The sequence below is a fragment of the Prinia subflava genome, chromosome 6 (genome assembly GCF_021018805.1).
Source record: "Prinia subflava isolate CZ2003 ecotype Zambia chromosome 6, Cam_Psub_1.2, whole genome shotgun sequence".
In the NCBI taxonomy this organism is placed as follows: Eukaryota; Metazoa; Chordata; class Aves; order Passeriformes; family Cisticolidae; genus Prinia; species Prinia subflava.
The window spans coordinates 15,585,215-15,609,964 of record NC_086252.1 but is presented as its reverse complement, the minus strand read 5'-3'; the positions used below and the strand labels follow the sequence as shown (position 1 = coordinate 15,609,964).

Sequence of the window (24,750 nt, the reverse complement as noted above, 5' to 3'; positions counted from 1 at the left end):
GTATTTACATTCTCTAAATGGGTGGATTGCTCGGGCAGACAGTGTGAGAAGTTGTTTCAGTGCACACCAATGCCGGGCATTTGGGACGGGCCAGAAAACAAACTCCATCTCCACACTGTACTACCTTTCTGTGACACCACAGTTGCTGTCAATGATCCTCCTTCTTCTTAAAACATTGTGATTTGTTGTGCTGGCTGCTCACAGAACAATTAATTCTGGTTTTGATGCTGAATACCCTGTTCAGAGTGGTGAGGCTGCAGGGTGGCCGGTGTTTCTCCAGCTCCCAGGTACGCCACAGTGCCAAGGGCAGGCACTGGTGGTGGCGGGGTGAGAAGCCCCCAAGGGTCCCGTTCCTGTGCGTCCCTGCGCTCACACAAGGCCCGAGGCGAGGCCGGTGTGAGGCTGACGAGGGCTGTGCGACCCCCGGGCATGGCCGCTGCCGGCCCCGGCCCGGCGGGCCCCGCGGAGGCCGGAGCCCCGGGGAGCCGGCTCGGCCGAGGGCCGCGGGTGAGGCCCGGGCGGGCGGGGCGCCCCTCGAGGGGCGATGCCCCCCCAGCCCCGGGCCGCCGCTTTGTCCTTGCCCGGCCCGGAGCACGCGCGCCCCCGGCCGCGGCGGGAGCGCGCCTGCGCGCGCCCCGGCGGGCGGCAGGCGGGAGCGAGCGCCCCCTCTCCCCTCCCCCGCCCGCCGGGAGCTCCGCCGGCGGCCGCGGGCGGGCGGGGGAGCCCGGGCGGGGCGGGGGGAGCCCGGGGGCGGCCGGGCCCCCTCCCCGCCTCCGCTCCGCGGCGCGCGCCCGCCGCCCCCCGCCCCGGCCCCCCGGCCCGCCGCGGGAGCCCGCGCCGCAGAGCGGGGCCCGCCAGCGCCACCCGCCGGCCGCGGGGCCGCACCGCGCCTCCCCCCGTCCCCCCCTGCTCCGGCTCTCAATGTTCCACACTGCCCGGCCACAGAGCCGCCGCCGCCGCCGTAGAGCCCCCCGGCCGCCTCCGTCCCCTCCTCGGGCGCCGCGGGCCCGGCCCGGCCCCCCGCCATCCCGCCCCTCCGACCCAGCAGCGGGACAGGACGCCGGCGAAGGTAAGGGAGCGGCGGGCGAGGCGGCCGCCGCGGCGGCTGGGCGAGCGCGGTGGGGGGAGGCGGGGAGGAGGCGGGGGGGCTGGTAGAGGAGCTTTGTTCTTGTTTTCGGCGCTCGCTGCCTGGCGGCGGCCGGGGGCGCGGGGCCGGCCCGAGTTCACGCCTCACTTGGTGCACACGCACGGTGCGGAGCGGGGCCGGGCGAGCCTCCGCCGCCGCCCGCCGAGCCGAGCCGAGCCGAGCCGAGCCGAGGCGGGCTGGCGCTCCCCACAAAGCGCGGCCGGGCGGCCGCCTGGATCCAGCCCTGCCGCAGCTCCCGCCGCTCCTCCTCGGGCCCCCCCGGCCGCCGGGGCAGCCCCCTCCTTCTCCCCCCCACCCCCCCGCCTTTCCCGATCGGCGGAAAAATGTCGGTCTGCCTGGCGGAGCTGCGCGGGGAGCGGCGGCGGGGAGAGCTGTGCAGAAGGTGCAGTTTGAATTATGCTTCTTCCCCCTCCGGCAGCTCTGTGGTGGCCAAATGCAGTTCTCGCTGCTGGCCATGTAAATAACCGGGGCTGCTGCTACCCCAGTGGCTTTAAATGCATCGCGGGGCTTTTCCCCTTCCTAAAAAAAGCCCTACCACCGACAAAAATCCAAACCTCGTTCCCCCCCCCGTGCCAGCCCTTTAAATGCTCAGAGCAAGTGTACATTTCCATCTGAAATCAACCCAAGTGTTACTGGCAGTGTGTTTTCTCGGAGAGAGGGGAAGAGGGGGGATCTGGCGTTTGGACCCAATAAAATGCTCTCCTCCAATGTAAATATTTACAGGTTATTAGTGACTTTTTAAAAAACATTTTCAGTGAGGTCTGTTATTTACAGTGTGTCATAAGTTATTAATGTTCATTGCCTAAGTACCCTGCTAAATCTGTCTCATGCCTTAGAACAAAGTCGACAATTGGCATATTGTTTAAAGTATGAAAAAAATGCGAGTGGGTTTAAAAATTGGAAATATCTGTATTTTCAGAAGTGTAAATATACTTGCTTTGTAGCTGTCAAACTCCAGCCCTTGGGTATGAGATGGAGAAGTATATTTTGATTAATTTCTCACTGACACCGACTTGTCACCTATTCAAAGTTTTCTGGAACTTGGGGAATGCCAAGAGAGAGCCCTGCCTGTTGTATGAACTCTGCTTCTTTTCTTCCCCAAAAAGGTTTTGTGTGATGTCCAGTGACAGGCAGAGGTCAGTGGAACTTGGGGAATGACAAGAGAGAGCCCTTCATTGTGTATTAATTCTGCCTCTTTTCCTTCCCCGAAAAGTTCCCCACGATGTCCAGTGATAGGCAGAGGTCAGACGATGAAAGTCCAAGTACCAGCAGTGGTAGTTCAGATGCCGATCAGAGGGATCCGCCTGCCCCTGAACCTGAAGAGCAAGAAGAACGAAAACCCTCTGCCACCCAGCAGAAGAAGAACACCAAACTATCCAGCAAAACTACTGCTAAGCTATCTACTAGTGCAAAAAGGTAAAGGGGACAGTGAAACATCCTGCAGTCTTTTTGCACAGTGTTTGGAGTTGTAGTACTTGCACTGCGCTTGTCTGGCAGAGGGATTCCTGTAGAGCTCTGTGGAAGGGAGTGAGCTATCAACTTTGGTAGTACAGGACCCTGCTAAGCAGAGTTTTAATTAATCCGAGTCTTCTTGGGTAACAGTAACGCAGACTTGTCCTGTCTCTTCAGAAAAGTTGGCACAGAACTTGGAACCTTACAGGCTGACTGGGAGGGGGCACCCAGGTACATTTTGTGTTTGCAAAAATGTGTGAGAGAGCTTTGGCCCTTTTTTACTGTGTCAGGTTTCCATGCCTGATTGGTATAGGGTGGAGTCCTCCTGGAGTATTTTATTATGGTCTCTAGACTGATGACAGGTCTGTAGACTGATGAATGCTGTCTAATTAAAGAAGTCATAAAACCCCAATGGCTTCTCTGGGCCTTGTAAGAGCTTTTCATGATGATGCACAAGACAGCCTTACGCACCTTGAAGGAATGGGTTCCTTCTGCTGTTCTCTTGGGAGAAACTTAGGGGAGTTTTTTCCCTTAGGATCTGTGGATTTATACCGTGACATTCTACAGGTAGCCTCTGCCTTTAAGTATGAGAATCTTCAAAAATTTTGTTTAGTTACATTGGTTGTACTTTCATTTGCATATAAGCTCATTGACAGTCTGGCTCTCAAGATGTATACTCTGGTAGTTTTCTCAAAGATCAGCTGTGTGAAATACTCAGACTTTAAATTCTTTAATTCCAGTTGTCTTTGGAGATGAAACATAACTTTCCAGTCCTTTCCCTCCAGCTGCTTTTTTTTTGCAAACATTTACAAATATCCTGTAGCACGAAAAGTTGTAAAATAGCTGAAGTAGCTTCAAATTTTGCTTATTCAGCATGAGTGTTATAGTTCTGACTTTTATGAACACTTCAGTAAATTTGTAATTTTAGTAAATTCTCTTTGAAATATGGTAAAACTGTTGCAGAGAATGGCTGTGTGGCTTTGATGACTTTTGAGCTTTTTAAAGAAACCCTTTGAAATGGGACTGGCTAAAGAGAAAAAAGTTTTGCTATTACTATGTAGCACTTGTAATTTGTTGTAACTCGTCTTTATTTAACAGGCCTGAGATACAGGTTTTTGAACACTAAGTTTTCCCGTGTTGTCTTTATTTCACTTACTGTTGCAAGTCTAATTCCATCCATCTCAGATAGTTCAGTAAGTGACTGAACTTACTGGTATTAGTGCAAGGACATTCAGAGCAGTTTCTGTAAGCTCATCTTTTAACACCTGCTATTTGCATGAAATTCACAGTATTGCTTATATGGGTCCTTTTGTGAAGAGAAGTTTTATTTGATATTTTTAAGAGGAATTTAACGTGTGTTTTGAAATTGCACCTCTTGTGTACCTGAATAAACTTAAATTGGCATGAAGTTTTCAGTACTCATTTTTCAGATTTCAGCTCCTTGTGAATATTTGTAATAAAGTTATGCACAGATTATTTCAAGTTATTGTATCACTTTATATTACATAAATACAGCTACTGTATAAGGTTACAGGAGAAAAGGCAGCAGAAGGTATGGAGAGAGGCAAAGTTGATCCAGAGAGATTATTCCAGTAACAGAGACAGCCTGGCAGATCTGCAAATCCATTTTTTAAACACACTGCAAAGTAGTAGGTAAAATATTGTGCAAAGAGTGTGTCTGCTGCCAGCACGGTTCACTTGAGCCTCAGTCACAGGTCCTGTAGCTCTGGTTTAAAGTCATTGTCAAATCTGCCTGTGCAGGCTCCCCCCCCGCCTCATTTGCATATTAGCTTGAAAAGAGAATCTCCCTGGTAAAAAGTGCTCGGATGTGAAAAAGAGTTACTTTCCTGAGTAGTTGTGGGAAATTCCTACCCAGCTCAGCTGTAAGTGTTCTGTTTACATCCAGCGTGGAGCAGGAAAAAAGCTGCAAAGTTTCTCAGCTGTGGGATTTGGGTTATGCCTCTGAGAACAAAGAGGAAGCAGCCATGTTAGCATTACTGAAGGCAAAGCCAATCTTGCATTTAACTGCATGGTGGTAGAGGGCAGTGTAATTCCCTGATTTATTCTATAGACTATCTCAAATGCTTTGTGTCTGTTCTCATTTCGCCAACAGAATCCAGAAGGAGCTAGCTGAAATAACCCTTGATCCTCCTCCTAACTGCAGGTATGTAATGGCTTCTTAAATTGTGGTCGGTGGTAGGAAATTAATGTGCTCAGGTTAACAAAAGGCAAACTTAGTGTTTACGACGGGTGACTGTTAGACAGAAATTGCATACAGCAGATTGAACAAACATACAAAGCATTTGGAACTGGAGTTTGATATTTTGTCTGCATGTTGGAGGTGCAGTTGTTAGTGATTCATGTACACAGTAAAATCTATTCAGTTTGTTGTTCATAGCTGGTCACTGCCTTCTCAAAACATTAATTATATGAATGTCAAAATATGCTGAAGCTTTCAGCTTAATGTCTGCATGTAGTTTGAACTGGGTTTGAGTGCTGAGTTTCTAAAGTGGTCTTTTCATTCTGAAGTAAAGAACTGTATTTGATTTTTATATGCTTTTTCTTAGTATGTTGTTTAACAGATAAACTGACGTATTGACATAAATTTATGTGTCTATTGGTCAAAGTTGTAGTCTCTTGATAAAGAATGTCTTTAACAAAGTTCCCAGCTTGGGGGGCGCTTTGGTTAGGTTTTAGAAAATGAAATTTTAAGCATGGAAAACTGAGTGATTTAGTTTTAAAGTGGTGGTTTGGAACTGAAGCACTTGCACTTGATCTGTAGGAAAGTTAGAGAGTAGCATAGTTAGCTGGTTTCTTTAAAGCTTTTGCATGTTTTACTTTTGTTTAAAGGATGCATAAAAATTCTCATTAGCTGTGAGCATCCAGTGTTAAGATTTGCAGTAAAGCTAGCTTTGAATAATGCTGCTTTCATTTGAGGCATCTCAGTAAGATTTCTGACTGGAAGGTATCTTAATAACTCGTGTAACTGTGAGCCGTAACATATTTAAAAAAAATGCTGGAAATGCTTTCTGATTCTGTGTTGGGATTGTTTTGCTTTTGGATGGTTGAAAAGGTTTGGTGGGTGTTTTGTGAATTTGATAAAATGTGAGCTATTCTTCTGTCTCTCTAATCCATGAGCACAGGGGCTAAACCAGAGCAGTGTTTTATTGAATTTGTGGTGAAGGCGTCTTGTCCTGAGGACTGTGCTGTAGATTGCCTGTGGCAGTCTGATGTATTTGCATGCAGGCTCTGTGGCTCTGTTTGTTTAGGAGATGGTGTTTTGGTTTGGTTGTTTTGGTTGTTTTTGGTTGTTTTGGGGTTTTTTGTGGGGAGATGGGTTTGGTTTGGTTTTAAATAACTGCTTTAGATAACTTCAAATAAATTCCTGGGATCTAGTTCTGTGTTGGTCCTGCACTTTATATTTGGAGCATCAAAGGGGCATGGTAGAAGAGAAAAATTTAAATGAAATAGAGCTCTGACACTTTGCTGACAGTTGCCAAAAGGATAATTGTGGCAGTGTTGGGTACAGCAAGTTACAGCTTTTAGAGGGAGAAGCTTCCCCCTTCGCATTCTGCAGCCCTGTCTGATGCTTGGCTCCCTGGGAAAGCGTGCTCCTCTCATATTAGCACAAGAGTATTGCAGAGCATTCTGCTTGTGAGCTGGTACAGCCAGATCCCCAGGAATGATGTTCAGAATGATGAAAACCCCCCAATGTGCCTAAAATTATTCAAGTTTCTTTCCTACAGAGAGTGGGAAAACATGTTATTTTTTGCTAGTGAGGAAGTCAATGCTTCTGTTCCCATAGGTATTTTTAAGAGGAATTCAGTGGATTTACTCAGTAACAACTTTATGATGAGTGCATTTTTACCTCTTGCAAAATAAAATGAAAAAAATCTACAAAAGAAACAAGCTTCTGTCTGAAGAGATCTGAATTTTCATGATAAACAGTTTGAACAGAGTTTCAGTGCCCAAGATATTCATTGTTCCATGGAAACTGACCTGTTAGAAGGAGCCTTTCTGGTACCTAGAGGTAAATACAGCTGTGTGTTATGTGCAGAAACAGTTGACACTTTTACTTTCTTATAGGGTGTAGTAGCACAGATTAGGCTACAGACAAACACAGCAGGCTGATGACACCTCTGCATTGCTCATCAAGTAGCAGAATGCTACTTATTGCATTTCTTGTGAAAAAAAAAGAATTTGTAAAAAAAACCCATTTGGGCATATTCACATGTGCTTTAAAAATAAAAACCTGGTGTCTAAGTTCTCCCAAAACCAGTTTTTCATGCACATTTGTTTCTCTTCCCTTCCCTAGAGCACACCCTTATCATTTGCAGCCCACATGTTGCAAGCTTGACAAGAATACAACTGGCAACTAATGCTCGTGGATGCTGCTAGTTCCTTCTGGTTATTCAGTTACATAAGTAATGAAAAATTAGCAATTTTTAAAATGCAGTAATGACACATATAAAACGTTAAATGTTGCTTTAACAGGATACAGTACAAACACTGAAGATCATGTTGAACTCTCTCATATCATGTTAAACACTGATATCTGCTGCCACTTCTCACCTGCCCATGCACCTGCCCAGTGTCACCCCATGGGAGTGACCTGAGGCTGATTTAGCTACTTTAAAATGACACCAACTGGCTGCACTATGATTCTCATGCAAAAGAGGTTTCCCCAGCAGTTATTTTTCCTGCAGTCACATCTATTGCTATAACATCTGCTTTGTAAAAATGCCAGAATCCCAAGAAAACCCCATTCCTGGGCTGCACATTAACTTCTGTTTTAGGCACTGGGATAGCAGAATGACAGGCACAGTAAAACTGACTAAACAGTAGTTTTTTCTTGCCTGTCTCGACAGTAAAGATTGATTTCTGATTCTGTTAATTGGACAATGAACTATTGAAAAAATCATGTTGTCGTGTATCATGCTGTCATGTTTGTAAGCAGTGAATATGAGCTGCATCTCGGGGGTACCAAATATAAAACTTATTATATTCATGCTGATAGCTTTACTCTTTAACATGCAGTAGTACTAAATTCCTGTGATTTTGGTGTGATTTTCAAGAAAGATAAAGCATCAAAAGTGATAAAATTGAATTCAGTTTTCAGCTACTAAAGATGTTGGAGAAAAATGAAGTGCTGCTTTCTACTCATGTTTTCTTCTGCCCAACAGAAAAGCCTGTAACAAGTCAATTACTGTGCAACATACACTGTAGCACTAGCACACCTAGGTAAACTGAGCACAGGTATCTCATTCAATTTTTTCTTTCTTTTGCTGGCTTAACTCAAAGCTGTGCTATTTGATGCAGTGTGCTGTATTTCATTTCTTTTGTGCTTTTAATAGCATAAAGCAAAGCTAAAAAGATCTTGGCCCTATTGCTCCTAGGCAGCTCAGTTTCAAACCATGGCCAAGCACTTGTACATACTTCAAGGTGTGGACGTGTGCCAAACCCCACTGTTACAGACTCTCAGGTAAATACTGCAAAGGTTTTGCACGTAGTGCCTGGGAAATCTGGGCTGCAGAGATGTTCTTAAATAGGTTTGACATATCTGGAATAACTGTTTTCAGCTCATAGCATAAAACTGTTTAGATCAGAGGTCACTGTTCTGTAGTTATGTCTGAGGCTGCTGTTGTGACCTGCCCAATCTGGGGGCTGAAGCTCAGGTGGAGCAGGGCACTGCTGTCTCCAATGCTCATTGTGTTTCCTGGATTTTAGGGCTGGCACAAGTGGGGCTGTTCCCAGGGGTGCTGAGATTTATAGCAGCTTCCTTTAGCTGTTCCTGGCTGATGTGCTAATCTACAGTAACAAAAATGCATACTCCCAGTTTCCTTTGGTCACTCTTCCTCATTTCCATTTCTAAACTGAATATTGTTCTTCTTTGTGGGAAAGTTTTTGAAGTTCAATTTAATAACATTCATGTCAGCTTAGTTTATAGTTTGCAGCCCATTTTACAACAAATCCACTTTAGTGTAAACTTCGCAGGAAATGAATGCAAACACGAAATTCAGTGTATCCACTCAGAGCTTAATTCATGTGGTTTAAAAAGTGGTGAGTTGAAATAGTGTATCTTTCCCAGGCAAGCAAGAGGATGTAAGTCTTTTATATCCTGTACCGTAAACTGGCTTTATTCTCTTCTCTTTGTTAAGCTGAAAATCAGATATTTGAAAACAAGTGGTTAAAAAGAAAAAAGTAAAGTGAAAAAGCCAGGCAAAACACATGCCTTGGAGCACTGGTCAGAGAAACAACTTGCTTTCTTTGTAGCTGCTGGGAAATGGGACTTATTGCTAAGCAAGAGCTGCTGGGACCACCCCAAAGGCTGCCTGCTCTGTCTCATCCTCTAGGCAGTGAGTGCCTGACCTTACAGGTCTGTTGGAAAGATTTTCCTTAATAGGGATTATGATATGGATTCCTATTTATTTTCAGGGATTGTATGCTAATACATACTAATGTGATTTCTTGCAGTACTACAAATGGTGGCAGATGATGATTTTCCTGTTTGTAATCTCTCCTAGACTTGTAAATAGGTTCATGGTTTATGAGTAGGTTTTTTGAAATTATGTATTTTAAAATAACACTCCCAAGTATGTGGACTAAGAACAAATGGAAGCAAGATGTCTAAGGGGTTTAACACAAGATTCTTCTGCTTCCTAAGAGCTTCATTTGTCCCTTTCATTAGTGCCACGTTTTGGGCTGATTCCACCCTGCCGAGTGTTGCCAGCACCAGGGTCTGGAGTTTGCCACAAAGAGGAATGCCTGCAAAGCCCTGGCAGGCGAGCACTGTTCCTGCTTCAGTTCTGGACCCACAAATCCAGATGTTTGTAACTGTCACACTGTGCTTGTTATTCCATCAGTGTGGGCACTGCAGTGTGTGTTTAAAGCAATATTGTGAAGGTATTCCTCAGACCAGCAATTCAAGCTCTTTCAGTTGAGCTGTCTGAAACAATGAGCAGCAGTGAAGAATTGCGCTGGTGGTGCAGGCTCGTCCACGTGCAGAGGTAGCGCTGGATTGGAGCTAGAGCAGCCTCGTGTTTGTGAGGAAGGTGCTGCAGCTAAGCTTGTAGCAGCATTCCTTTTGTTAACACACTCTGTCTGCAGTAAGGTTATAGGCAAATGTTTACTCTGCAAACAGTTGTGCCTGTTGAAGATGTTACTGCACAGCTGTGGTTTGCTCCAGTTCTGCCACGGAGGAGACTACTCCAGTCAGAGAGTGAAGCAGATTCATGTGATTACTCTGTAATGCTCCCCAGGGAGGGGAAAAAAATAATCCAAGTTTGCTTAAATGGTTTAAATAGGTGATTCAAATGAACTCTGCTGGGTTTTTCCTCTCTCCTCTCAGAGCAGTCATTGTTCACACAAAGCTTTTTGCCACACACACCAGGATATGAATAAGCCAATCCATTCCTTTGTCTCTCAAATGTAGTAAGTTTCCATCTCCCCTTTGTCAAAACCAGGCATTCTGTTGCTTTTATGAAATCAGGAGGAGAAAGAATAATATTGCATGCAGTCAAATAGCAGGCCTTTATACAGTAGCACAAGTGTGCCCATCTTCACGTGTACATTTTTTCTTCCACTCAAACTGTTGACTCTTCAGATGGGTGTAAATCCCCCAGTTTTGTGTTTGCTCTATTAATTTCTTGTTGGGAAAACATCTTCCTAGTACTAAATACTGAATCCCACTCAGAAAAAAAAAAAAAAAAATGGCAGTTTTTCTGGCTTCCACCCCTGCAGTGAAAACCCAGTTGTGAGCACTAAATGGTTCCCTACAGAAGAACAGCTGATCAAGGTGTGTGAGAGATAGTTGTGTTAAGAGGATTTCCACAAATGCTTGTGCTGAAGCTGAATGAGCAAAATTTTTAAAAATCTCCCAAACCCTTCTCGATAATGTATCTTGTGACACTTACATTATGCTTTTTATTGTCTGTCCCTGCCCAGCACTTTGTCACCACTGAGTGCAATAAATGTATTCTACTTGAAAAGAAAGCTGAAGTTTGCAGAATGGTTTCGAGAATACAACCCACACAATTATTTCTAACACTTCCTTCCCTATACAGAAGTTTACAGTTAAAAAAATACAATGGAGAGGGTTCATAAAGCATGTTTGAAGTAACTCTCAAATGAATATTGAAATTATACTTGTTAGTATTGCCCATCTCTAATTTATCTAGTTATTTCTCTTAAGCATTTTCTTCCCTTCATCTTCTTTTCTTTTTTCTAACCAGGAGGCTGTAGTTCAGGTCAGAGTAGGAAAGAGTGGTGTAATTTAGCACAGCAATCAGAAGTCTGGTATTTTTGTATTTCTGTCCAGTTGTAGTAACAGAGTGTCTTTTACCTTATTTGCTGGTCGTGAGTGAAACTGCTTAAGAGGGAGGATGCAAATTTAGAAAGCCATTTCAGTAAAACATTTAAGTGTTAAGAGCCAGAGTGTACTATTATTTAATATACTTTCATTTAAAAAATGCAATAGTGAAAGATTGTTTACCTCCTGAACATTTTGAATTGTGAGAATATTTAAAGTACTTTCTTTTCGGTTGAGACTAGATGACAGATCCACTAACTCAAAATGCCTCAGATTTTGGTGTTTTTCCCCTCTGCTACTATTTACCTGTAAGCTATAAACCAAGGTTTTTTTATCAGCCCCCACACAGTGAATTTCTCATGCAAATATTCTCAGTGGCATAATTAAGAGAGGGTTATGCAACACAAATCACCGTATCTGCTCATGGGAGTAAGTTTTCATGCCTGCAGATTGGCAGGTTTGACACTTGTGTGAGCAGTGTCCACAGCACTGTCCTACCTGCTCTGAAATCTGTGTGTTAGTCCAAACATTATATAGATATTTCACTAGTTTTCAATAGAGCTACAGTCAAAATGTAAAGAAAAATAAAAATAATGGTTGTCTACCTACTTTAAAGTTGCAGAAGTATTTCAAACAATTTTCATTCAGCTACTGGTATTAAAGAACCAATGCTGATTACATCTTGAGTTTTATCTGGAAACAACAGAAAAGCCTGACCAGCTTTTTAAACAATTCTTTAGGTAGTGTTGTGCAAAACTTTGTGAAAAATGCCAAGTAATGGGTCTTAGAGTTAAAGACAAATCTGCTTTTTGGATTTGTATAACTGTACAAAGGCCTTTCAGGCTCTGTGATCAAACTGACTAAAATATGCCATGTATATGTATTTTTTTTTCTTTTGACACTCAAACTGTGCGTTGCTCGCCACTGCCAGCCTGTCATACTTAGTTTGTGATCAACATTATGTGTGGCAAGGTCCTAGCACTGAATGTTTCCCCCTCAGACTGACTTGTCTCTGTGTATCAGTTTCTTTACTATTACAGACTTGCAACAACTACTTCAGATTCAATTTTAAAAAGTGCAAATACAAGAGAATCAGCTAAATGGCATCAAACCCTTTATGTAAAATTACCTAATTCTTATAAAACTGATGTGTGGAGGTGTCCTGGAGCTGGTGTAACTCGGGTTTGCGCAGATGTGGAACGTTTTGAGAGAGATCAGGAAAAGTACCGTGAGCATGTTCTCCGAGTTCAGGGCTGGGTGGGCAGGAGCAGGGGTGTCCAGCTGCCATCTCGGGCAGGGCCATGTGGACATTAAGCTGTCCTTTCTGTGCTGTTCCTTTACAGTAATGCCTTACTTTAGCCAGTAACTGCTGGGAATGAGTCCCAGCCTGCTTGCATTAATTTGGATTAATTTTCCCTGAACAGAGAGTGCACTATACTGTTACCTAGTTCAGAACTGTGGCTGGAGCAGTTGTTAATTTTATAGCACTTACTGTAAAACAGACTGGCCAGACCTTTTAGGAACTCATATACAGGTTTAGTTGACAATGATTAAACTACCATTGTAAGCATTGCTTTCAGAAGCAAAGGAGGGGTAAGATTTTATTTTGCTGAAACACCAAAGTGACCTGTAGTTAGCAGTGAGTCACTTCAGGTTGGAAGAATCTGTAGAGGATCATCTGACAGTCCCTAGTAATTGACATTTTCCTTATTTACGAGGATACTGGCCTAGAGCATGTAAATACTGCATTTGCAGTTAACAGTGGGCACAAAAGCATTGTAGGCACATTGGAGGGCAGGACAGGAATGGTAAGTGATGGGGGCAAATGTAGGAAGTGACCTTAAAAATATGGTGTAATTTAGTAATGAGAACTGCAAGGTACAGCACTTTAGTAGGCATAATCAGCTGCACAAATCCATGGGGAAAAAAGTCTGGATGTGGAGCAGTTCTTCACAATAGGTGTAGCCACTTTGAGGATCATACACTCTGAAGGAAGGAGAAAAGAAAGGAAAAGATATTTGGACATAGAAGAAAGTTGCTGCACAGGAAATGAGGCAATTGTTGCTAGTCCAGTTGGTAGACATGAAAAGCAACTTCAGTTGCCATAGTGAAGACCTAAAATCGATGTAGGAGTACCTGGACATAAAAGCAGCATTCGAAAGGTGGTGGGTCTGCATTGCCAGAGGTTTTTAAAAAGCAAAGGACTGGCGGGAGCAGTTTAGATACAGTTGATTCTACTTCAAGGAGGAAATTAACTAAGTGACCTCTTAAAGACCAGTTTGACCAGACTAGCATTTATGCTAGATTTAAATTATAAGGCTAAAGGAAAGCTTATGGGGAAGTGATTTTCACTTCATTTAAAAACTGTGTTTTAGTCAGGGTTTTGTAGTATGATTCCCCTGGAAGATATACAAATGCTATGATTCCAAGCAGCAGCAACAATTATTTAAAAAGTCACTGGAAGTGCACAGATTTTATCCTGTTGTCAATCAAAAAAAGCAAATATCTTGTGATTTTTCTGCTGATTTATTATTCCACTTTGTCCCCTTCCCCCTGATTTTGGCTTTGTTTTAATTTTTTATCTAATCCTACTTTAATTGCAGAAAGTTGTCACCTTCTGCTAACTAGAAATAAATTAGGCATGTGTCCTCAGCTCTCCAGAAGTGTGTCACCTTTGTGAGAAACAAATAGCACAGCAGATCTGCAGTAGGTGTTGATTTTTGATACTTCCTATGCTCTGTGCTTGTGTTCCCTGTGTTTGTTCCACAGGCACATAAGCATCTCTAACACTGAGCTGAACAAAAGCAAGGCCGTTTTTGTCCTTTCACAGAGGCAGTTTGCAGTAGCTGTGCAAGCACTGATGCATCTTGCCCAGCACCCCAAATGGACTGAAGCACACCAGAAAGCAGTTGTGTAGTACTGTCTGTGACCGTGGATCCTGTCTCGAAGCACCCTCTGGAATAAGAGCTCAGACGAGTGTAGTGAAAATGTAAGCAGCCTGGCAGGCTTCCAGCTGATGAGTTAATGCTGCTATAAACTTGAGTAGTTCCTCTCTGAGGCATGCAGAAGGGTGCAGGCGCTGGGAAGGCAGCCAGCAGAGTCAAAGAACAGACAGCAAAGCCAAAGGCCAGCCTCAGGGATTCACAACAAATTGTCTTGGAGGTGAGGTCCTCCCTTGCCAGAAACCCTTCATGTAGCTTTGGTGGCAGGGCTGGACATCAGTAAGCACATGAAGGTTCTCATGCGGTGCAAAGCCAGCCTGGGAGCTTGTTTAACATTGCTTGAGCAAAGGTAGCCGTGCCCAGCACTCAGGACACTCTGTGACTGGCTTAGCAGTACAAGTGCTGCAAAAAGCCAAGGGTTCTCAGTCAGTGCTGGCTCAGCTCATTGAGCCTGAAGCTGCAGTGGGGGGTTTAGGTTTGAACTCAGAAAGTATCACTTCACTCTGAAGCCTGGACATGGAAGTCACCAAAATGTGACAGTGAATCAGTAGAGCATCAATGGTCAGATTTCATGGGACAGATGGAAACATGGGTTCTCTCCTTTCTGTAAGGGAAGGCTAGCAGCAGAAAGCTATTTTTGTTTGCAATTTCAGTAAAGTGTTTATGCTGTAATTACTTTGAGCAGAGTGGGGGGGTTGGGAAAGTGTTTCAATAGCTGGCTATGCCCTAGGAGGGATGTTGAGCTGATGGTGAACTCAGCTCTTGCTGTGAAGGCTGCTATTGCAGAATACAATGGGCAGATTCCTCCCCCAATACACCTTTTCTGACAAGGGACCTGCCTACTGTGTCCCCACTGCCTGGGATTCGGTAACACTTCAGCTGGTGTTGGTCCTTCCCCCTGGTGTCCCAACACTCAAGACTCCATCCAGGCTGGAGGATCTGAGAGACCAGTGAAGTGGTGCAGTGATGGTGTGTTGACACAGAGCTCTGTGTTGTCATTGTGCACCAGTGCCTGTCCTAACTTGTTCATAGATACCTAGGGCATATCTGTGTCTACCTCATTAATATCAATGGCAAAAGCTCTAGTTGGACATTGCAGATTTAGCAACATCTCCCTCTAGAGACACCCTGAGGGCCCAGGGAATCAACACCCTCATGCAAATACCTGGCTTTCTGTTCAGAGCTTTGGACCTGGAAGGAAAATAATGAGGTTTGGGTTGATTTCTATAAAGCTAACGCAAAGAGAGGTCTTAAGAAAAATCAGCTTTCACTGAACATTCTGAAGCTGTATTCACATGGAAGCAAATCTAAGTGATCTAAGTTACACTGCACAGCCCACTGCACATTAAGCATCGTTCAAGTGATACACATTCTTATGCAAAAGGTAGAAATACTGTAGAACCTAAAATTCTACAAGCATGATTAATCTGAGAGGGTGGTCTTCACATGATAAACTATTTGAAGCACAGTCAGTGGCTGAAAAAGTGTTTCTTGTCTGGAGTAGAGATTTTGTGTGATACTCATACAAGTTTTATACAGCCAGGTATAGCTCCAGGTTTCCCTTCTTCCACGGAGGCTTGGATCGCTGGGACAGTGTGAAGAATTGCAGTAGCAACCTGACTGCTGTGTATTTTGAGTTTGGTTTGCTTCTTCCTTTTTTTTAATAAGCCAGAATTCCAGGTGGTGTACTTAGTTATACCAGAGCAAACACACCACAGCTTCTTTTAAAAAAAGAAACAAGTTTTTCAAGTGAAAGGGACATGATCAAAACAAAGCAGTGATTTGTTTGATAATACAGAGTAAGAAACCTTAAATAGATCCATATGTGGAGAAGTCAGTTACTTTCAAGGTTCTCTGAAAAAACAATTGCAGTGAAAGCATTTTACGTTCAAGTGTTTTGTTTATTTTTCATGGTAATACTGCAGACAAGTGTTATTTAAAGTCTTTGTTTTCTGTTAAACTTGCTTGGGTTTTTTGTTTTAGGAATAGAAGAAGCAAAGTAATTTCTTATCAGTTAGAAGGCAATCTAACAGCAAGGCTGTCGATGCTACTGCAGCCATTGTAGGCTGAGCACGTGTGGTTCTCCCAGATACAAAGGGCATTCTGGCAAAATTCCTGTGCAATGACCAGTGTGCTTTACTAGAAATTTGAGCAGGTGGGGTCAGGGATGGAGGAAATGGAGAGCAATGTGAGCTGTACTACTCTGATAAATGACTTTTCATCCTTCTGGATGCTCTTTATGCTGTTTGCATTGCCTCTCAATTTCTCTGCAGGCTCTGCTTGATATTTTTGCTGTAGACGGCTGCTGCCTACTTTTCATTCAGGCAGGACTGTAAGAGAGATTTTGATAACTCTGCTTTTTTTTTCCCTGAGAAATGCAAGTTGATGTGCTTAATTTTTCTTTACTCCCAGATTCTGACCTTGGAAAAATAAATATAAATAAAATCTCTTAGCAGGATTGTCAGACTCAGCTCTGCTTGCATTCTCTCTTTGTTTTCAAACACGCGAGTAAGGAGATAGGAATGACAGTGAGCACACCTCTCCCCACACCTGAGATAAGCTGGATACCTCCCTGCTAAAATCATCCATCCAGGCTGGGCAGCTTTCCAGTACAGGTGACACGTGCCCACCAGTGTGATAGCAGCTGGTTTCAGGAGGTAGGAAGATAGGAGCGCTGTTTGAAAAAAAATGCACCAATAGAAATATCACTTTGGTTTTCTGCTTCTTGAAAGTGTTTGAAGAACAGGTAATTATGAAAGACTGTATTGCTGAAGGTGTTAATCCAAATCCATTTATGCCCAGAAGAGTTCCATGTTTGTTAACTTTGAAAGAGCCATTGGTTTCTGCAGTCTGAATAAAAAATAAAAAAAACCCCAAAAACCAGCACTAAATCACTACATGATGCAGTGAGCAGTCCATGCAGTGCACTGAATGTTATTTCTGGAAGTAGTTCTGTTGGTCTTTTTCCAAAGTGGATCACAGACCAAGGGGTCAGTCCTGGTTAGCTTTGCAGTCGATGCCATAAGCAATGCTTATGCTGAGAGATGCTGTGCTACATCTGCTTGTGCTTTCCATATGCAACTCTCTGTTCCTTTCAAAGTCATCTGGCAGAGTGCAAAGCACCATGAGTCATCCTGGCACTGCTGGAGTGTGTAACTTCAGTCTCTTAGCTAGGTGCAAGCCAGAGCCTGGCTTTTATCCAGTTTGGATGCAGGGCAGGACACGGAAACACCCCACTGCACTGTTCTGTCTCGGGTGGGTGGACAAACTGCAGTATGAAGCTGCACCAGCTGCATGTGCTCCTGAGAGGCTGAAACCTCTGCTAGGAGTGAACGCGCTCCTGGGGCACCTCGGCTCTGCTCCAGGGCCAGCAGGGCAGCACTGGGCCAGGCCAGCTCTTACTGGTGCCCAGTCAGTGTGCTGCTGGTGCAGCCTGCTCTGCTTGCAGTGTGGCTCCAGTGCCTGCGCTAGGGGCACTGCGCCTCTCAATCTGTCAGCGGCCTCGGAAGTTTTAATGGTGGAGTCTGGATCACTGCTGCAATAGAAATTTGGGCAAAAAGATTTTCCTGAGGGAAGTTTGAAAGACAGAAGCTTTACTATAAAAGCTTTCTATTCTCATTTTTGGAATCTGCAGTAAGCTGTTTCTGATATTATTAATTTTTCTGGCAGGTAGAGTTAATTTATGTATTAGTCTTCATGCTGCTGTATGAATTATAGATTTAATTATGGTCCAGGCGCTCAGAGCTTTGCCGTTCTTCTATATGTTAAATATAAAGGAAAAATAATTCTGAGTAATTTTTTGGCTTACTGAATAAATGTAAACACTTGGAAACTCTGCCAGAGTATAAATAAATAGAGGATTTACTTTGCAGAGAATGTTATTATCTACTCCAGGGTATTCTGCTTTGTGGGGAGGATTAGTGCTTTGCATTATACTGGGACCCACCTTTTTATAGCTACTACTCTGTGCAGCAGAAAATCAAAAAGTTTTCCTATAATTCCTTGTATTTTCAAATTTTCTTTTGCAATTACAGCTCTTTACTAGGGGCCAAAGGTTGATTTGAGTTAATGTAGCCATAATGAGAAACACTCTTTGATTCCCTGGTAGGTGTAAATAACCTACTTGTAGTATTCCTCCTCTTGTGAGTTGTTCAGTCTTTTCTGCCTGACACGGTTTTTTTTCACAGTCCTTGAAGGTTCTCGTACTGCAAAGTTACTTAAGGTTGTTTGTTTCTTGTCCTAAACCAGTTTTCCATCCTACTTTCTCCTAACCTATATGAAAATTTAATTCTTGATTGCAATTTAGTTCCATGAAACTCTTTTCATAACTGTCTGTTCACAATCAGACTGGATACAAGATCTGTGAAAAAACCCTTTTTTTACTGAGGTTTCATGGGATATTTGGGCAAGGGACAAGTATACGATGTATGTTAAATAACTGGGACTTACTTCTCTTCATTCCTCTTTTGTTTCTACATTTTTAATTACTGCCTTTCTGCTTTGTGGCCTTGAGTCAGAAAAAGCCCACCTTTCTCACCTTTTCCAGGAAACCGGGTGTGTGTTTAAATGCTTTTCCGAAGGGAGTGTGAATTAGCCCTGTTTCAGCTGCCACTAAACATCACTTGACAGAGCCTGTGGGATAATATGCCTGTGTGACTGCTGCAGAATTGGGGACAAAAAAAAATTAAGACTACACTTCTTTAATATATTTCACTATTTGAATGTCATTTATGCATGCAATAGTATGAAATTTTCAGATGAGGGTCAACTAATTTATTCTTGCAGTTATCCCCTTATGCTTCTTCTAATTTGTGGGTCAGAAAAATGCGTGTCATGATTTCATTTTTCTTTTGGGTGCTGCAGCTACCCTCAAGAGTCTGCTCTCCCTTAGACACGAATAACATATTTGATGCATCTGCTGAGGAAGCAGCCAAAAGTGCATGTTCTGACCTCATCTTTCAGCCTTTCCATTTCTTTTACTCACACTTAATGAAGTTACTATCACAGCCATTAAAGATAATTTTGTAAAAGTAGATTATGTAATTATTGTAGTTGTACTGGTTTTAGTATAAAGTCAAGTATTGATTCTGATTCTTTATTTTGGCCCAGTATGGCAAGGCTGGTTCGCTCTGACTGTTGGATTTGGAAGTCTGTGTTCCTTGTTTGAGGTGGCTAGGGAGTTTATTCTGAGGAAATTGAATGGTTTAGAGCACTTTGATACTTTCGTTTGAGAAAAGAAATTAATTTACATTGAAGAGACCCTGTTTTAATGTCTTGAAAGTTTTTTCTCTGTTTCTTTGATGTTTATTCCATTTACAGAACTTTTGCCAGTATCCCTCACGTCAGTTGTGGTTCGCTGGTATTGATGCTGTGCAGAGCCGTGCAGTTGTCTTTTAGATATCACTGGTGTGAATGGATCTGCAAGTGGGTTCTTTCACTTTCTGTAAGCTCTCTTGATGCACTGCACCGTTTGATTGGGGAAGCTACACATGCAATTTCTTTATTTGAATACACCTCTAATGTGGTTAAGTTTAGACTAAGATCTGGAAGTAAACTCTTCATAGGGATTTTCCTATAACAGAGCCTAAATTTAACTTTCTTTTATAGAAGCATAATTTTAGATCATGAGGTACCTACACTATGTGGGAGGTTAGTGAATGGATGGGCTGGGGGCTGACAGTGTATAGGCTTTCAAGTCCCCTACTCAAGAAAAAAATGCAGTTGATGTCAGCATGTTCATTTGATGGAGTACATTTGTAGGAGGCTTTATATATATAGCAGTTGGGTGTTAACTTAAAACCCTGTCATCATTTGCTACATTTGTTTGTTTGTTGTGTCCTTAAGTTATTTAATAAAACATGCAGTGAAATACTAGAAAAGCTCCTGGACTTTGTCTTCCAAACAGCTATTGTTGTCAGTGTTAAGATTTTTCATGTCTTAAAACAGTCATTTTTCCTTATAGCAAAAGCATGATTTTGAAGAGTTACTTACTCTTCATGTTACTGGGTGTTTTTCTTTTAAAACTGAATTATATCAATTAGGCCTTTTCTGGATGTTGGAAGTCAAATCAAGTCACTGTGACTTCTGGAGATACGAATTCTACTGTATAAAATCCTTATTAGTATAAAAAACATTCAGAGAAACATTTCAAGCGAGTGCCCCACTCTTCAGATTCCCCTTGTCTCTGAAGGCCACTGTGTATTTCTGTGTCTGTGGTAAGTGCACACAGTGGTGCTGTCCATGAGACGGGGTTGGCTTGGCACCGCTGAATTGTCATTAGTCTGCTCTTGCTATTACTCATAAACTGTGGTTCGCTGTAAGCACTCTATAGATGCTCCCTGTTTAGTGCTCAGGAACTCTTTCCTTGGAAATTGTGTGCCTTTTTAATGTGTCATGGCTCAATTATCACATTCATTTTGGCTGCCAAAATAGCCATATATATTGTCTAGCAAGTGACAGCCTGGGCCTTTATCTCTTTCTGGCTGTTTGCCAGCTGTTTAATTGCAGCCCTGTGTTTGCTGTGTGTCACATCTTATGGTGTTCTATTATACCCAGCTAAAACAATATTTTGAAAATGTTTCAAATGTAAACTAATTGTGAGACTTTACATCCTGTTATTTACATGATCTGCTAGGAATGTAATGTAGGTCATTTTTCCCCTACAAATATGAACGTTTGTACCTCCGATCATCTTAGGAATTTCCAGGGCAGAGAGAAGACAAGATGGGGATGCAGAAATGCTATCTCGTCCCCTTGAGAGATGTAATTAAAGCTGTACACTTGTCATGCAATTTTTCATTTCTAGTTTCCAAGACGTTTTTAAAGCCAAATATTCTCTTTGTTCTGCCTTTAGAAAAGAGCAAGCGTACAGGAACTGAGCTGAGATCTCAAAAGGAATAGCAAAGCCTGTGAGCCATATTTCTGCCCAAGTGGGTACTTGGGGTGAAGATGATGTTGGGGTTTGCTTGAGTGGTGTCTCAGATAGGCACAGAATGCTGCAGGTGCTGTACACAGCACCTTAGGTTTGGCAGCCCCTGCTTTCCATCGGGAGAGACCTAAGGAGGGCTGGCTGTGTGTGCTCTGTGCCACCGCACCCTGCCGGCGGGATGGAGCCACCCAGTGTGAAACCAGGGTACCGGAGGGCTGAGAGCTCACAGCGCTTCGGTGTGCCGGGAGTCCTTGGGCTAAGGAGGAGCCCAGTTTTACCTCCCTCTCTTGGTACAGATATTAACATCTTGCTCATTTTATCTCTGAAGAGCTTTTATCTTGAGAGCTTCAGTTCCTGGATGGATTCCTATGTGGTGCAGACTACTTTAGCCTTAAGAGCAATGAAGGTACGTTAGCTAACAATCTTGGCTATATAGATTTTTTTTGGCAGAAACTTTGTTTTTCCACTGCTTTAACAGGAAATCGGGACTTGTTCTATTGCTTGTTTAACAGGAAGAGTAACTGTTTAACAAGAAAGACATGATAAAAGTCTTAGGAAGCAGCTTTACAGTTCAGATGAGTACGGAACAGAAGAGCACTTAAGAAAGATCCCATTTTTGTGCAAAACACTAAATTTATAATTAAGTAGTAAGGATTAGCTTTAAAAAAAGGAGAAAGAACAAGTTATCCTGTAGGCAGGATTAGATCTACAGGATTTTCTTCTTCTTAATTGGAAGGGAAAGGATCCCATCCAGCTAAAGCCATGTAGCATACTGGAAGAGGTTTGATATTAAAATGGGCTTTTTTAAAAAGGGAAATAAAATCATAAGAGTGCTCTTAAACTTTCTAAAAAATCCAGTACTGTGTGAGGATAATATACTCAAGCATGTGCACGTATGATTTTTCTGGTTAATCTACTAGAAAAGTTGTGGTAAATAACCCCCTTTTAACAAATCTTAAAGTAGGGTTACAAAGTGAATATTCAAAGGCATTTAGGAGAGAGTTGTACATATATGGGGCAGCTGGAGTGAGAGTGGTTGTGGCAGTTCTGCTGTGCTGTCACCATGTGTCTCTTCAGGAAATGCATCAAAACAGTCACTACTATCGTTTTTTTTTGTAGCAAGATTGGCATAATTCCAGTTGTTTACAAAGTGACCAGTCTATCCAGTATCAAAAAAGGCCATTTTGCTTGAGTTTCTGCTTGACAAAACTCCTCATTTTTCCATTAAGCTTTTGTGTAAGTTTTTAGTATGTTTTGCATGTGAGTTTCTTACATATCCCAAATCCCTTTGCTTTCTGGTGAGTCTGAAGACATCAGCAGCTAAGGTTTGTAGTTTACAGATAAAGTGGGGGCTGAAAGGCAGCCTGCAGCAACCCTTCCTCTCTTCTTGCTGCCTGTTCAAAAAGGCAGGCGTGCATGTGTGCCATTGACACGGAGGTGTAGATGTTTACTGGGTTTGTTAAGAAGTTGTTATTTCTGAAGAGAAGTTCCAACACTCAGTGAATAGACACCCTCTCATTGAAAAATGCTTACTGGTAGATGTGGTCATTGCAAACTAAAGGTGGCTTTGGGGAAGTGAAGTTTCTTTACTATCTGAGGTCTTCAAATATCCCTGGGAGTTAGATACAAGGAAGTTAAATCCCAGCAAGGCTTGCACAAAGCCCAGCTGGCAAAGCAATGATGCCAGTTACTCATGGCTGAGCATTCACTGTCTGCTGGACAGCGGACATGGAGGAGGACACGATCAGGACAGGTCACAAGAGTGCACAGCCCATACACCACTACAGGCTGATCAAACCTGAGTGTTGAAATAATGAAATATTAATCAAATGCAGGAAACTGGTGGGGAGCAGGATGAGCACAAACACCCGTGCTGCATTTGCTGTGGAACTGTTGAAAGGTGCAGTGTGGTGCAGCCAGAGTGTGGAACTGTCACAGGCTGCTGGTTCAGACTGGTACTTTAGGGTTTTCCTTGGCTTTGCACGTCCCTCACTTTGCTGTGTTTCCTATTCCAAGTCCTGTTTCACGTGCTGCCTTGCCTCGTTCACTGTTTCTGACTTCTTGCATCTTCTCCCTCTCACATCTCCACAGCTGTGATTTCAGTAATTGCGATTAAACACTGGCCTTTCTTCACTGGAATACTTATTGTATAATCATTGCTCCTTTCTCTGGGGATTAAAAAAAAAACAACAAAAACAACAAAAGAAAAGAAAAAATTGATACATCCTTGGCAGCAACATGCAGCATGTTCAGGGTTAAAGCAGACCAGGAAAAGGGACACTTCCCTTTCTTGTCAAATTAGCTTTGGTTTCTAAGATCCATCACGCTGGAATGCAGCCCTGAAATGCCAATTTTCTTTTAAGGAGGAAGCAGAGCCTATTGACTTAAACTTTTATTTGCATCTGCTGGCAATTTCCACCAGAAGCTAATTACAGCTCACAGCCATCACCAGCAGATGACTGACTGGTTCCACCTCAAAAAAAGAAAGTCTAAACCCAAACAGGGGTTTCTTTTTCCTTGAAATTGTAACACTGGGGTAACATTTTTCAAGCAGGTATTTTACACACACAAACAGAAATCTTCAAAAATTAAGTAAATTATTTTATCATAAAAATAATATCCCTAGGTCTTTCCAAATCTGGAGGTAATTTATTGGGCTTTGCACTGTATCCAAATATCATATCAACACCACACATTGTATGCATGTTTAAATTGTGATGTGATTAAGCCAGCTCACTTTCTGTGTTGTCAGTTCTGTAAATTACTTCAGGATAAGTAAAATAGCTCAGACTTTTTTGCTGTGTTAATGCTGCAGGTTTGAAATGCTCATGGGTACTGAAATATTTGCACCTCTTGATACTGTGGTTTCACAAAAACGAATTTTGCAAGAGTGAACCTTTTCAAGAGTGATTCTTTTCAGCAGAATGGAGCATCACATTTTTTGGTGAGCATCACTAGATGGCGTTGCCTGGTAGTCTAACCGCTGAGAGTCTGAAAATTGATCAATCTAATGTAAATCTGGAGAGTAATTAAAACATTTAAAAATTTCAGTGTGTATGTCTTAGGTATTTTGTTTTCCTTTTCAATCATGCTTGTAATTGTTTGAGAGAAGGTGTTGCTCTGAAGTGTTACCTCTGCCTGTTGCAGCTCTTAAGTAGTGAGTGTGCTGTAGTTTCTGCTGTGGCTCTGCTCTTCCTTGGCTCTCCTGAGCACTCCTTGAAGCCGTGTGCTGAGGGACTGAGGCTCAGGCGGGGCTTGTGCTGCTGTTGCAGGCACGGTTCTCTCTGTACACAGTTAGCATCTTTTAATGGTATGCTAAAATATTAGCAGAAGAATTGCTTGGAGGATGCCAGAGCAGACAGGCAACAAAAACACTGCCAGTATTACTTTATAGAAACCTCCTGGTATGATGTTTTTCTAAAGTATCATGTCCACTCTTATTACAGACAACATGAAATAAAACAGAAGTGTTATTTGGGGCTTTTATTCTGTTGTTTGTTTTGTGGTTTACACACCATGCCGCGTTTTTTCCTTGCTGGCGGGTTTCCTCTCTTTTGTCAGTGGTCAGTCACGCTCTGACAGCAGCACTGACATGACACTGCTGTGCCTGCACGTGGGCCATGGCCATGCCTGCACACTGCCCTCTGGTGCGCTTTTGCCCAGGCAAGGCTGGAGGAAACCTGCCTTGCCTATGAGTAGTGTGTTTAGCTGAAAGCAAAAAGACATCGGGTAGGTGGGTTTATTCAGGGAGGATGGTAAGGAGAAATTAGGAACCAAGCAGCTTTTGTTCAGTGTTTCAGTTTGGCTCCAGCATCTGCCTCTTTTAAACTGCAACTGAGAATTTGGCATAACCCACTCCCTTTTCTTAGTTCACTAGCAGTTTTAATTTAAAAGATCTCCTGCTTGACATTATAGTTATTTTTAAATTCTTTCTTAACCCATTGCAGATGTCTTTATCAGTCAACTAAAAATT

The 24,750-nt window shown here is 42.9% G+C and overlaps 1 protein-coding gene across 2 annotated transcripts in view; it reads left to right on the top strand.

Moving 5' to 3' along the window:
• Positions 1-850: 850 nt before the first annotated feature.
• The window catches only part of UBE2E3 (ubiquitin conjugating enzyme E2 E3), a 55,583-nt gene continuing 31,683 nt past the window's right edge, over positions 851-24,750 (top strand). The window contains exons 1-3 of one of the 2 annotated variants that reach the window (XM_063400412.1): positions 851-1,069; positions 2,361-2,563; positions 4,713-4,763. In XM_063400412.1, the coding sequence (XP_063256482.1) occupies positions 2,370-2,563; positions 4,713-4,763 (245 nt within the window). In that variant the 5' untranslated portion in view covers positions 851-1,069; positions 2,361-2,369. Of the gene's footprint in view, positions 1,070-1,431; positions 1,530-2,360; positions 2,564-4,712; positions 4,764-24,750 lie in introns of those variants that run through there. The other variant, XM_063400413.1, reaches the window with a different exon arrangement.